Here is a 15,384-nt window from a genome sequence, read left to right as displayed (position 1 = left end):
ATGGACATTTTGGTAGTATACATTGACTGAGATGCTCAAATAAAATGTACAAGAAAACTAGATACTGTATTCACAGGCTCGGATCCTGAGGCAGCAATCCTAAAGGAGGAGAACTGAAGGCAAATGAGCTGCCACACCCAACACCCTGCTGGGCTCTTTGACAGGGTAGAAGTGAAAGGAGAGTAGTGTTATAAAAAAAAATCCCTTTCCCCGGCTTTTATTTTCCCTTTAATGATTCTCCTCACACTGCAATGTCCTGATCCATTCCCTTTTTGCCCCACCAGTGTAGGAGCTCAGATATTGATGAGGCTAGGGCCAGTGGTGGGCTTTCAAACTGTGCAACACCAAAATTTGGGTGCCCCCTGCTTCTCACCTTCTGCTCTAAGTCATTGCTGTGGCACCTCCTGTGGCAACCCTCTCAGCCTGGTGCCCAGTGTGGGGGAACTGGTTGCACTTCCCTAAATTTGCATCTGCTAGAGCCAGAGATGTTTCCATGGAATAGGATATACAAAGTCAGATTACTCTCAAAGAGAGAGGTCTGATATATCCTATTGCTCCGGCAGGGCCCACCTGCCCATGAGGTGAACTGAGGCAGTCACCTCAAGTGGTGTAACACTAAGAGGCAGTGCCCCTGAAGGTACCACAGCTTCCCCACCATCTCCAGTGGTGAGGAGAAGTGGTGGTAGCAGCGGCGGCAGCTTCTGGCGAGATTTCACCAAAATCTCACGAGATGTTGCTGGAACCCACCGCTGCCTTTGGGGGAGGGGTGGAGTGGAGGTACCTTCCTATGAAGCCTCTGGCTGCTCCTGACCTCCTGAGATGCCCTCCTAAAGACCGTAGAATTGTAGAACTGAGGAACTTTCCCCCTTCCCTCCCTCATCCCTGTAACCCTCCCCAAAAAACCTCTCATCCTCATCTGTATTCATAGTAGAAATTGCGTCTCAGCTTGTTTCTAGTCTGACAAATGTGACCCGCTATTCCCCAGGTGTGTGAGGACAATGACAAGACAGACAAACTTCCCTTCCAAGGGCAGGTTCTGGTTACCTTGCTGACATGTCTTAAAGAAGATGGCGTTCTGTGGCGTTTGGAGTATGGTATTGCCTTCCGAATTCATGATAATGACCGTCACCTCAAATGCCGCCACGCCATCTTGTTTCCCAAGGCAGGGAAATCCAACCTGGACAACTAAAAAAAAGGGAAGGGGACAAAGTGCGAAGAAAATAAAAGATGGTCTTACTGATTCTCTGTGAAATCTGGAAATTTTTTTAAAAAGACATTCCACACCAATGACAATCTACCGATAAATAAGCAAAACAAGCACAGTACTATGATCATATTGCAAAAGTGCTACAATAGGTGCTAATGATTAAATTATCTCGTCCAATGCACTGTGGTACCATGGTGATTTTTGAGTCAAACAAGCTGCATCTACACAGTTCATGGAACTTCTGTCTCCGTCCGTCGCCCATCTAATTGTGCCAAGGGATGTCAGTTATCAACAAGACATGTGAGGGTAGTGGCACTGCTTTTAGGCACTGTTTTTGTGGCACTTATGTGCTGCTTATGTACACCTAACCAGTGTCAGAAACAGGTATGGGTCTGATCAAGGAGAGCTTTCCTTGTGTTCTTATGACTGCCTTGTGCACCAAATGTGAGCAAACCTTGGAAGCTACAATCAATAGGGTAACCCTATAACTGGATAACTGGATTCTTGCTGCCCACCATTAAATTATTCTGAGTTCATATTCCCATTCTTAAAATAAAGAAATGGACCGGTCAAGTCTCCTTTTAAAAATAATATTTTCAACAACACTGACAAAATTCTTCACACTCTGCACTCATTGAGTGAATGATCTTAGCCTTCCATGTCGGAACATTTCCAATCTTGTTTGCAGCTGGGACTTGTCTTTGGCTGTGGCTGACAGATCATTTTCTTTTGCTCTGAGTGATGCTTAAAGAGAATTGGTCAGGGCTGCAACATAAGATCCTTCCTATGTCCCCGGATATCCAGGCAGCTCTGTCACATGTGGATATAGATATTTTCTAAAGTACAGTCCTATACGTAGCAGAAGAAAGTTCCATTGAGTTCAATGGAATATACTCCCATTGAAGTTTGCAACTTTAGTTTCTTCAGTGCAACCATGGTTGCAGGGCAATGGTTTGAAGATGCAGGATGCAGCCACTGGCGGTAGAAGAAGAGTGCGGGGGGAGCACACCACCCCCGGCAGCGCGATCCTGGTGGGGTGCCATCACAGCTCCCCCCCCCGCCCACGCTGGACACTATGCCCCTGCAGGCAGCATGCCACGCCCCTGGGACGCATGCCAGCCCCCCGCCCCCCCCGGTGCCAGAGCATGAAACTCCGCCATTGGATGCAGCAAACCTTGCTAAAACTAAGCAGGTCTGACCAGTCTGACACCAGGATGGTACACAGCCTAGAAATCCTTTGTATGACGCCCTGGGTTGCATCATGGAAAAATAAATAAATGCAGTAACATAATCCACACTTTGTTTTAAATGTAAATCTCAATGTAACAACAACAACAACAATTTTATTATTTATACCCTGCCCACTCTGGGCGGCTCCCAACAGAACACTAAAAACAGAATAAAACTTCAAACATTAAAAACTTCTCTAAACAGGGCTGCCTTCAGATGTCTACTAAAAGTCAGATAGTTGCTTATTTCCTTGACATCTGATGGGAGGGTATTCCACAGGGCGGGCACCACTACCGAGAAGGCCTTTTGCCTGGTTCCCTGCAACCTCACTTCTCGCAGTGAGGGAACTTCCACAATGTTAATAGAGAAGAAGCACCAGTGAAGTCTAAATGTTTCTATTTGTACTCGTTGTTGTTTAGTCGTTTAGTCGCGTCCAACTCTTCGTGACCCCAAGGACCAGAGAACGCCAGGCACTCCTGTCTTCCACTGCCTCCCGCACTTTGGTCAAACTCATGCTGGTAGCTTCAAGAACACTGCCCAACCATCTCGTCCTCTGTTGTCCCCTTCTCCTTGTGCCCTCCATCTTTCCCAACATCTTTTCCAGGGTCTTTGAGGTGGCCAAAGTATTGGAGCCTCAGCTTCAGGACCTGTCTTTCCAGTGAGCACTCAGGGCTGATTTCCTTCAGAATGGAGAGGTTTGATCTTCTTGCAGTCCATGGGACTCTGAAGAGACTCCTCCAGCACCATAATTCAAAAGCGTCAATTCTTTGGCGATCAGCCTTCTTTATGGTCCAGCTCTCACTTCCATACATCACTACTGGGAAAACCATAGCTTTAACTATACGGACCTTTGTTGGCAAGGTGATGTCTCTGCTTTTTATATCTTTTAGCAAAAAAAAGGCTACGTTAAGCAATAGTTCTGTCATTTCCCCAAGGAATTGGAGAGAAAAACTATAAAAGATACCGGTTTAAACCAAAGGTGTTAAGTGTTCTAAATGCAACAAATAGATGGGGATGGCTGCCTTTAATGCAAACTTTCTTTTAACTACAAAGAGCCAATGGAAGGCAGTAAATCTGGAGTATTTTAATGAGGAGAAAAGCCTGGTAACCCCAAAGCCTTGGAATGCTGTTTTGTGGTTGTTTCATTTGAACGCTGCTTGAGATTAATAGTGACATTTATCTGCTTTCTTTATGACCAGCTTCTCATTGATGCTTTTTGGAACTGCACCTATTAGGTTCCCCTCCCTCCGTACAGCACATTTTGAGGATTTTACTGCAAAATACTCTGCTAATAAAGATATTCTGCTAGTAAACACCAGTCTATTTTTTTGGGGGGGGGTGATCAGCTCACTGTTTCTGCAAACAAATACTAATCGCAAACAGACACAATAGCATCATCATACGAAACATAAACCGTTCTTCATTATAGATGCTGTTTTGTATCAGTTCCATGTCATACTTTTATTTGGCTCAAAGGAGCCATGAGGTAAAGTGGTCATAGCTGTCAAATTCTTGGGTGTTTCTTTTCCACTCACAGGCCACAGAAAACGTTATTTGCTGAGCTGCCTTGTTTCAGAATAACCGGCTCCGCTGAGACCTGAATTACTAATGTGTCATGTTGATGCACACACATACATTTCAAACTCAGCTTACTGAATAATACTACTGCAAGCCATATGTATTAACTTAGCGGGCGCTTATTATTCAGCGCAGCCTGTAAGTATATTTGTATGTCTGCACATGCTCGCCATATGGAAACAAAGTCTACATCTCCAAAGCAGTCTTGGAACTTAAGTCACCAGAACTACAATTATAGCGAGCCTACTTTCATTCCATTCAGACCTCCCAAAAGGAGAGGAACCCAAGGAGCCCCTTTCCAAGACTGGACGAGGAAGAGAGCTGAGACTGAGCATTCCAAAATGGTCAGTTGCTGAAGCAACTTCAGAACGCACAAAACCTGATCCTTCCACAAGTCTTGCCCGATTTGCATGGGAAATTGTGTTTCACAGCTCCGTGATTTTGCTGCTCTGCAGGCCTGAAGCTCGCTCACTCCTTCTTTCATCCCTTTCAGATGTGGAACATGAGATAACTTTGACAGCAAAAGTTCAAGAGCTTTTGCGGTTACCAAGCTATCAGATCATCTGACACAAACAAGTTTGTGGGGGCTGATGCAGCAATGGCAAAAGACCTTTCCCATATGTATCTCTCTCAATAACTTGCAATTTGGGGGAAACGTGCAGTCTACACAAACAAACCAGCACTTTGTCCATGCATCCATGCACTGTATGGATGCATGCAATGGTTGCAACACCAAGTTAATGGCTTGCTCATGGGGAAAGGGCTCTGGCAGATCCGACATCAGGCACAGACCTTTCCCAGAATCCCAGACACAAACATTTGCAACTGGAGGCAGTTCCCACATTCAGCTGAGAGCCATTAAGTGATATAAATCATGGAGCGATGCAGTTTTAAGCGATAAACATGTATGTGTGAATCAGCCCTTGTGGGATGGCCACCAAGAGGGAATCTGCCAGATTCCTCCTGAGGGGGCAACAATTCTATGTAGCAGCTGCAACGTATGAGATTCGAGATATAGGTTGTCTCCATTGCAGATACAGTTTTGGCCTCAGTGCAAGACGCATTGTAGCCTCTGCGCATGGCAACTTCGCAGAAGCATAGCCAGTATTGCACTAGTGCAGTCTGCAGGTTATGTGCCTAACCAGTATTGCTGTTGTATTTTTGTATTTCATTTTAGATCTTGTTGTGATTTATGTGGAAATTGTTCGATTTGGTTGTGTAATTTTTAAAAAATGTTTTATTCATTGCTTATGACTCCTTTTGTTTTGTTGTAGTTACATATTTTATCCATGTTCTATGCCGCCTTGAGCATGGTTTGAACCAGAGCCAGATTTAAGTTTGATGAGGTCCTAAGCTACTGAAGGTAATGGGGCCCTTTATATGTCCAGCTGTCCTTTGTCAACAACAAATTGTCCCTGTTTTTTGTGTTGAATATGTGCTATATGGTAATTTATGGACCTAATGGGTATCTAAATCCATTTGCACATAACAAATAGGAGCCTACACAACACAAAATACTGTTGCTGTATGTAGGTTTTTTATCTTATATTTTGGAAATGTACATCCAGGTTTTTTCCCCCTTTAATTTCTTTTGGGGGGGGGGCCAAGAGAGTGGGGCCCTAAGCTATAGTTTGTTTAGCTTATACATAAATCTGGCACAGGATTGAACTGGGGAAAGATGGCATGCAAATAAAATTATGTCTGTTTGTGTGTATTTCCCTCCATTCACTTGCTCTGCCTGCTGTTGACAGTGTGATCATTTGTTTTTCTTACAAAAATACTATACAGTAAGAAAACTAAACTTTTCCCTTGAGCACTTCTCTCCCCCTGCCCCCGGGCCCATGAAGAACCTTATTAGTTGCCAAAGTTTACTCGTTACTGCCTTTTTAAAGTTTGAGGTCTTTGCCACCTGGCAATTAAATACTTAATCTCTAATTTTGAAACACACACACACACACACACACACACACACACACACCCTTTTCAGTCTGGTACATCAGTAAAGTGGATAGAAACCACCTTGAAAACCATTTTGCTCCCGTCATCGTTCATGTCCGCTGACTGGAACCACCAACTGTTATTTGGCTACTGCTACGGAGATGCCGAAAGCTTATAATAGTAACGCCTTTGTAAGCATTGAGAGTAGGAGTCACATTTAACATACATATATTTTATGCTTTGCACTTTGGACTGGCTTTTGCTAGACTGCACCCATTAGCAATACTAACAAGGTTAGCTTGTACAGAGAAAATACATAAAAGATGCTATTCATTAGCTGTTTCAGAGGAGAAGTTACATTCTCTTGATCACATATTATTTATTCAGAATAAATATTCAGCATTATGGCAAACCTTTCCCCTAACAGATCAGTTTGACGTATAATATTATTTTTTATTCATTATGAACCGTAAAATTACCATATTTACTCGAATGTAATGCACACCTTTTTTGGCCAAATTAGGGTGTGCATTAGATTTGATGGTGCATTAGATGTAAGTAAATATGGTATTTCCTTGCAACCCCCCCCCCCATCTTTGAACTCATAAATGCATACAGATCCACAAACCTGATGCCTGGTGAGGTATTGTTCCAAGCAGAGGCATGTTCACAGTTGGGTCAGCCATTATGCCTTTATCCAATGAGCGCAAGGACAGGAATTCATAAAAGTATTCAGCCTGCAAGAAAATTAATGCATAAGAGAGGTTAATTTTTATCGCATTGGGCTATCTGTTCTTCATGTTCATCTAAGGTGAGCAATACAACTAATGCTTGCAATCATATGTATCAACGAGTAAGCTCCAATGAACATAGGAAGACTTACCTCTGAGTAATAGAACTGGAGATTGAACATTGGCTTGGATTTTTGGCTATTTACAGATATTGTAATTTATTTATTTATTTGCATTTCTACTGTTTTGTTTTCTTTAAAAAAAAATCCACACATTTAAAGTAAGAGTACAAAGGAACAGAATAACACTTACACGAAGGAAACTACTCTGTTCACCACAAATTATATTCAGCCAAGTCCTTCCCAGACTAGACCCTTTGAAATCAACAAACCTAAGTTAGTCATGTTGGTCATGAATGTTCTGTTAAGTGAACTTGTAATGTCAGTGGAGATATCAATCCTCAGTTGTTGTTGTTTTTGGTAGATCTGAAACAGATACTTGAAGAGTCTTAAGAGACTGAGGGGTCCACCACTGCATCTGTAGCCTCATGCCAGCCGGGGCAGAAGGCAGGGACAGATAAATCAGCCGGGAGCTGTGCAGCAGGGCCCAAATCAAGTCCTAAGCCATCCAGTGGGGCCAGCTCAGAATCCAGCAGATCCCAGGCAGACTCAACCCTCCCTATCCCCCCCCAAATGTCATTTTGCCATTCATATATTGAATAAAGTACTTCAAAATTTTAACGAGACATTTCCTTCCTCAAATTTTTTTTTTCATTCACCCTTCATTGTTGTTATTTTGGTAGGGATCAAATAAGAAATCTGATAAGCTGACAACTGTCAGAGGCTGCAATCCAAATCCCTTGTGCTGGGCAGTAGCAGCACTATAATAAAACAGGGTGGAGCACAGCAGGGGCGAAGTATATTTCTAAGGTAAAGGTAAAAGTAGAGGACTCCTGGACGGTTAACTCCAGTCAAAGGTGACTATGGGGTTGGGGCGCTCATCTCGCTTTCAGGCCGAGGGAGCCGGCGTTTGTCCACAGATAGCTTTCTGGGTCATGTGGCCAGCATGAATAAACCACTTCTGGCACAACAGGACACTGTGACGGAAACCAGAGTGCACGGAAACACCATTTACCTTCCCGCCACAGCGGTACCTATTTATCTACTTGCACTGGTTTGCTTTTGAACTGCTAGGTTGTCAGGAGCTGGGACAGAGCAACGGGAGCTCACCCCGTCGTGGGGATTCGAACCGCCGACCTTCTGATCAGCAAGCCCAAGAGGCTCAGTGGGTTAGAACACAGCGCCACTTGTGTCCCTATAGTATATTTCTAGGACCCAGGTGGTCGAGAAAGAAAACAAGGGCAAATGTTAACGACAGGAGTTCAGAAATGAGGGGAAAGCTCATTGTTTGGTGTGGCACTCTGGTAAAGGAGAACTAGACAGGACAGGGGTGTCCCTTTGTGCAGCCCTGCAGGCTTCTACCCATGAAGCTACGCTGCCCCAGAGCTCCTATTCCACCAAATGTTGGGTGGGAAGAAATGCTGCTAATGGGGTGCCTGCTGCTGGCAGTACACGTCTAAACAGGACATTCTGGGGGTGGGGATGGGGAGGGTTGAGTCTGCTTGGGATCTGCTGGATTGTGAGCTGGCCCCACTGGCACCATTGGATGGCTTTGGACCCAATTCTGGCCCTGCTGCACAGCTCCCGACTGATTTACCTGTCCCTGCCTTCTGCCCAAGCTGGCATGAGTCTACAGACGCAATGGTGGACCCCTCTTAAGCCCCTCTGCTTCCTGGCTGGTGTGTGGATTGCAGTGAAAATGTCACCAAATGCCAACTATTAAGTACTGTTGAATTTCAACCATCAGATATTAAATACTGGTTGATGTCCCACCAAGTCATGCTCAGAATGGCTGAAGTCCACCGATTTTAATATGTCTACTCTAAGTATAATCATCAGTTATTGAAATACCAGATATTCAATATCTGGTGAATAGTTGGCAAGCAAACTGCAGAGGGATTAAAAAAACTATACGGTGGTACCTCAGGTTAAGTACTTAATTCGTTCCGGAGGTCCGTTCTTAACCTGAAACTATTCTTAACCTGAAGCACCACTTTAGCTAATGGGGCCTCCCGCTGCCGCCACGCCGCCGGAGCACGATTTCTGTTCTCATCCTGAAGCAAAGTTCTTAACCTGAGGTACTATTTCTGGGTTAGCGGAGTCTGTAACCTGAAGCCTCTGTAACCTGAAGCGTATGTAACCTGAGGTACCGCCGTACAGAAAAATTGGCACATATTGAAGTGGAAAAGGGAAATAGAAAAATAAAATCTGTCAACTGTCCCTCACTCAAAAGATCTACTCTTTTGCCCCTATGCGTAGCACTGAAGCCCTTAAACCTTTTGGTACTTGGTAAGCAAGTGAAAATTTGCCTAATGGAGGCAGAATGCTCCACTCAGTAAAGGACATTTGAGAGAAATACAGTGCAGAATAGGAAGGTAGCAAAACAGGAGATAAGAGGTGAAAACTACAGCTAAATTTCAGGGTAGGTTTTAATACAAGGCATGCAGTTTTTCCATGCAATGTGGAATAAGCAAACTATCCAAATGGTCTGTACAACTTTGTTTATGAACACTTGTTTTAAAAACAAAATAGTCTGCTCAGAAGAAAAATAATTGTTTTGTTTCCTGTCGATCCCTACGAAGCCATGGCATCAGAGCTACGGCCGTACTGTCTGCTTCTCATTGTTTCAGCTTTGATGTTTTAATTATATCAAAACCCAGGTTATAATGGGCTTTGTGATTAAAACAATGTGTTCTTCATAGTTTGAAAACAACAATTGGTGAGTCAAACCAGCAGCTCTCTCCATCTTAGCGCTGCTTTCCACTGTGCAATTCTGCCGTAGCATTTTGGAAGGTAGCTGGGAGACCCGACATAGAATAGGCGAAGATCCGAGCTGAGTCATTCTTAAGGGAGAGCCATGGGACTCATACTACGTTGCCAAGCTTATCTGTACAACAACCCTGTGAGGTATGTTACACTGAGAGCTAGGGTAACAGGATGATGAGTTTCAAGGCTGAGTGGGGATTTGAATCCAGGTCTCTGTAGTCCTAGTAGTCCTAAGGGAATGCAGCCCTCAACAGAAAAAAAGTTTGCCTACCTCTGTAGCTTGGGCTGGTGGGTGATCTCAGCAATTGCTTTATTCCACACTTGTGGTTATTGCTTCCTAGCTGTAAGAGGAATGGTGCAAGAATCTTCCTGCTCCAGACTATGGGCAATAGATTATGTCCACCTGAGAGGCCTGTATTGCAGATCAGGAGATGCTGTTTTCTGGATATACCCACAGCCACCCGCTATTCCTTTCAGGCCAGTTGAGACTGTATGCACTACAGATGTCTACAAGCAGGTTTGAGATGTTGTTGGGAATTAGTGCCATGCCTACTGATATCACAGTATTGAAGCCACCCTACTCACACTGCCTCACAGAGTTTTCATTCTACACAATTCTTAAGATAGAGGAACGTCGGAAGCTGCCTTATAATGAGTTAGACCATTAGCTAAGCAGCGTCTGCACTGACTGGTGGCATCTCTGGAGGGTTTCCCGACAGGGATTTCCCCCAGTCCTACCTGGAGCTGCCGGGACTTGGACCTGGGATCTCTGCTTGCAAAGCAGATTGTCAGTCCCTGAGCTATGGCCCTTGAAAAATAAAGGAGATTGTAAGAAGTTGCTTCCTCCATCAAAGTTTGTAGGTTTCTCACACACAATTAAACTATCACTTCTTTTGCACATTCCAGATTTTCTTCCGACTAGGTGCTCCAATAAAACAGTAAAAGAGGGAAAGAAAAGACTCATAGGTACACAGAACATTTTTTTTCTGGGAGCGTACCAAATTGCAGTTTTATTTTGAAGAACAAAAATACAAATAGAGATTTTATTCTGGAAGGCAGGAGAGATCATTTTGGGGGATTGCAGCTGGGAAGTAGTTCATTACTAAACAAGCACATGCCTGTCTACACAGACGGAGTCCCATTTATTACCACAGGGCTTACTCCCAGTACCACAGGGCTTACTCCCAGGCAAATACAGCCTTAAGGATTGCAGCCTTAAGCCAGCAATGTTACTCGAAGAAGATGATGTACAAAACCCAAAGGATGGATTCTCACCTATTTATTTATACTTTTTCTCTGCTGCGGAGAAAAACAAATCATGTCAAGCCTGCTGCAATTTTCGTTTCATTTGCAAGATTAAAGGGAACGAGCCTTTGGGGCAAAATAAATAAACACGTCTTTAGAACCGTGTGTAAATATACAGGTTTCCGAGTGGCATCGCTGTAAATTAAAAATGTATACTTAAAGATTTTCATCTGTCAGAGACAGAAGTTTACCTGATGTGATGAGAGAAGAGTTCACAGCCGATGGAGAGGATCCCCGACCCCTTTGAATGGTAGGAAGCACGAATTGAACATGCAAGGTCATTTTGGCCATGCTTCAAACTAGGGAGGCCTTTGTTCTTAAGGCTCAGAAGACAGCTTTGAAGTTTGGGATAAAACTCCTCTAGCACACCATTACCAAAGAACAACCTTTTGATTATGATCTCATGAAAGTATAATCAATAACTTACATAAGTGAAAAGTGTGGCTAGAAGCAAAGGTTTTGTAATTGGACCTTTATTGGTTCCACGTGCTGCCCTACAGCTCGCTCCCTTGCACTGCTTTATAATAAATATCTACCTCCCAGCCCCTGCATTTTAAAAAAAACTCTCTTTAAAATGATGAAACTTCAGCAGCTACTGTCAGCCTTGAACATATCCAGGCCATAAGTGCAAGGCGCTTTTTAAAGATGTGAAATACCCTTGTCAAAATCTAACCTAGAATAGATAAATAAAAAGCAAAATGTGGGTACCGTATTTTTTGCTCTATAAGACTCACTTTTCCCCTCCTAAAAAGTAAGGGGAAATGTGTGTGTGTCTTATGGAGCGAATGCAGGCTGCGCAGCTATCCCAGAAGCCAGAACAGCAAGAGGGATTGCTGCTTTCACTGTGCAGCGATCCCTCTTGCTGTTCTGGCTTCTGAGATTCAGAATATTTTTTTTCTTGTTTTCCTCCTCCAAAAACTAGGTGCATTTTGTGGTCTGGTGCGTCTTATAGAGCGAAAAATACGGTATTTTCTCCCAAACATTGGCCATGTATTATGTCACTGAAGAGGTGCTCTTCTTTTGTGAACAGACATTTTGATAGTTATTATGGGCATGATCCAGTCCACCACGAGCACAGCACCCATGCATGGAGGATTCTGTTGCCTCAGCAGAGCCTCCCTTTTCTCTTTCCTCCACCTACAGGTAGACAGACAGCATTGGTCATCCATCTAATAAGGGAGCAATGGCAGGTAGCTCAGCGGGGGGAGGAAGTGGCGGATGGAGCAGTGCAATATGGGAAATGGAGTCAAAAACATGAACCAGAGGTAAAGTATTCATGTTAGGGTGGAAAAGAGCAGAGAAAACAGGGAGATGAAGGATGATGGACCAGGGAGACAAGGAGAGGGAGGCTGAAGAAAGGTAGCAAATCTTGAGATCCAGAGAGCTACATGCTATTTTGCAACTGAGTTTCAAGCCTGCACCCAAATCAAAGGAGGCTGCATATGTTAGACTAGTGGAGAGGTTAAGAGCTATTTTTGAGAAGTTGTTCATCTCTTCCTTCTCTTTCGACACCTTTTCTCAACTATGCCCTGTTTCGTTTTTCTTGTTTACTGTTGCCGCCATGGTCTTAGACAGCACTGATTCAATCCACACTGCCAGTTGAGGTGGTAGCTGCTCTTGCTGTAATTTTAATCCTTCCCCAAGTAATAGGAATGATAAACTTGATCAGCTCGCCTCCATTACTCTGAAAGCTAATGAGCAATCACCATTTCACACACCCAAACAACACCCTGAACTCAGCTAGCAATAATGTGAATCTGTCCAGCCACACAGACAGAAGAGCCTTTCTTTCATGGGAACCTGTCCTTCTGCCTTACTTCATCTACACCTATGGTGCAATTCTGTGGTGATTTAAGAGGGTTTTCTCCATTGTCTATGACTCAATGAGTATTTCTTTCATGATACTAACCAGTGCATCAGCACACAGCCACAATCTTCCCTGCACACTGCCATTGACTGCACTGACTACACAACAAACGTGAATTCTGAATGGATGTCTTCCAGATAGGTGTTCATCATTATGCGGGTGATACCCAGCTCTACCTCTCTTTCATATCAGAACCACTGAAGGCGGTGAAGGTCCTGTGTGAGAGTCTGGAGGCGGTTGGAGGATGGATGGTGGCTAACAGACTGAGGTTGAACCCTGACAAGACACAAGTACTGTTTTTGGGGGACAGGAGGCGGGCAGGTGTGGAGGACTCCCTGGTTCAGAATGGGGTAACTGTGCCCCTGAAGGACCAGGTGCACAGCCTGGGAGTCATTTTGGACTCACAGCTGTGTCCAGAGCAGCTCCATCTGGTATGCAGGCTGAGACCCTATCTGCCCCCGGACCGTCTCGCCAGAGTGGTGCATGCTCTAGTCATCTCCCGCTTGGACTACTGCAATGTGCTCTACGTGGGGCTACCTTTGAAGGTGACCCGGAAACTACAACTAATCCAGAATGCGGCAGCTAGGCTGGTGGCTGGGAGCAGCCGCCAAGACCATATAACACCAGTCTCGAAAGACCTACATTAGCTCCCAGTATGTTTCTGAGCACAATTCAAAGTGTTGGTGCTGACCTTTAAAGCCCTAAACAGCTTTGGCCCAGTATACCTTAAGGAGCGTCTCCACCCCCATCGTTTAGCCCGGACACTGAGGTCCAGCTCTGAGGGCCTTCTGGCAGTTCCCTCACTGCGAGAAGCAAAGTTAAAGGGAACCAGGCAGGGGGCCTTCTCAGTTGTGGCACCTGCCCTGTGGAATGCCCTCCCACCAGATTTCAAGGAAATGAACAACTATCTGACTTTTAGAAGACATCTGAAGGCAGCCCTGTTTAGGGAAGTTTTTAATGACTGATGTTTTAATGTATTTTTAATCTTTTGTTGGAAGCCAACCAGAGTTGCTGGGGAAACCCAACCAGATGGGTGGGGTATAAGTAATAAATTGTTGTTGTTTTGATTCGGTTTTTACAGACAGTGTTTCAGCCACCACACTGAAACTGAGGTAATCATTAATCAACATCAATTACCACATAGTCTCAGTTATGCAAAGTATGATGCCACACACAGCCTCCAAAAGAATACTTTTGTCATAGTTAAAAAGACCAGCAAAGGAGACTCTGTCATTATTGGGAACCAAACCTGACTACATACAGGAGGATGAGGAGAAGCTCTTCACCACATTTTACAGGGCCCTGTCCCCAAGAGTAACTGAGGGAACTCCACAATGTCCTTCTACATTCTACACAGGACAAATCTGACATCAGAAATGACAACATTCATTCTCCAGTGGCGGAACATTTCAACCTTTTCAAAGATTCTGCAAGTGACATTAAAGTGGCCATCCTGGAACAAAGAAACTTCAAAAGGGAACTGCTAAATGAAACCACTGAATTACAATGCACACAGGGGTTTAGTGCTATCACATGCAGACAGAACTGAGGCAAAGGATTTTCAGCATATTGTGTTAACAGATCGATCATGATAAACTGGTAGATCGTGGGGTGTTCCTGGTAGATCCTTGGCCCCTCAGTGATCTCCCCTCACCCCAAAAAGGGGGGGACACAACTGTGGTTTCCTTAAAAAAGCTCAACCATTTTGCCTTTCCCAAAAATGCTCGACAACTTTGGTCCCTCCAACGACAATGGGTAGATCACTGCCAGTTTTTTTATACTGTAAGTAAATCACAGTCTATTGGGAGTTGTATGTCCCTGGTCTATGGCATCAATAACGGGTGGCGCTGTGGGTTAAACCCCAGAGCCTAGGGCTTGCCGATCAGAAGGTCAGTGGTTTGAATCCCCGCGATGGGGTGAGTTCCCGTTGCTCGGTCCCTGCTCCTGCCAACCTAGCAGTTCGAAAGCACGAAGTGCAAGTAGATAAAGCGGTACCGCTCCGGCGAGAAGGTAAACGGCTCTGGTTCGCCAGAAGCGGCTTAGTCATGCTGGCCACATGACCCGGAAGCTTTACGTTGGCTCCCTTAGCCACTAAAGTGAGATGAGCGCCGCAACCTCAGAGTCTCAGAGCAACTGGACCTAACGATCAGGGGTCCCTTTACCTTTAAGTATCTAATTATCACTGTTTGTACTACTGAGTATTTCACCCTAACCATGCATGCATATACAGTACCTGCAACTCAGGATAATGTTTCATACATCTGATAAAGAGGACAGTAATCCACAAAAGCTTGTGTCATAGCAAATGTGTTAAGACTTTAAGGTGTCACAAGGCTCTTTGTTGTTTAGGATAGCTGTAGTCAGCACTCAAGAAACATGATTGTGTGAAGTGGCTCTTAGAGCAGAGATAGGCAAGCAATTGTTGTTGATCTAAAGCTCTCACCACTGCCAGCCAGTATTGCCCAATGGTCAGGAATTTGAGCAGTTACAGCAGAGTAACATCTGGAGAGCCACATGTTCCCCATCCTTGCCTTCAAGGCAACAATCCCATAAGCCAGCCTCCCCCCCCCCCGGCTAAATATAATAGTCAAGTCCAGAAACAAGCTGCGTTTCAGCAAATGATCTCAAAGATGGAAAAAGCCT

At 44.4% G+C, this 15,384-nt stretch overlaps 1 protein-coding gene across 1 annotated transcript in view; it reads right to left on the bottom strand.

The window, feature by feature from the left end:
• WIF1 (WNT inhibitory factor 1) overlaps positions 1-15,384 on the bottom strand; it is a 41,289-nt gene that overhangs the window by 8,208 nt on the left and 17,697 nt on the right. The window contains exons 3-4 of the mRNA XM_081211787.1: positions 6,582-6,690; positions 1,045-1,185 (exon numbers count right to left, since the gene is read on the bottom strand). Of these exons, the coding sequence (XP_081067913.1) occupies positions 1,045-1,185; positions 6,582-6,690 (250 nt within the window). The remainder of the gene's footprint in view (positions 1-1,044; positions 1,186-6,581; positions 6,691-15,384) is intronic.

Source organism: Podarcis bocagei, assembly GCF_964188305.1.
Source record: "Podarcis bocagei genome assembly, chromosome: 10".
In the NCBI taxonomy this organism is placed as follows: domain Eukaryota; kingdom Metazoa; phylum Chordata; class Lepidosauria; order Squamata; family Lacertidae; genus Podarcis; species Podarcis bocagei.
The sequence above is the reverse complement of the archived record's forward strand: the minus strand, read 5'-3'. Positions and strand labels throughout refer to the sequence as shown.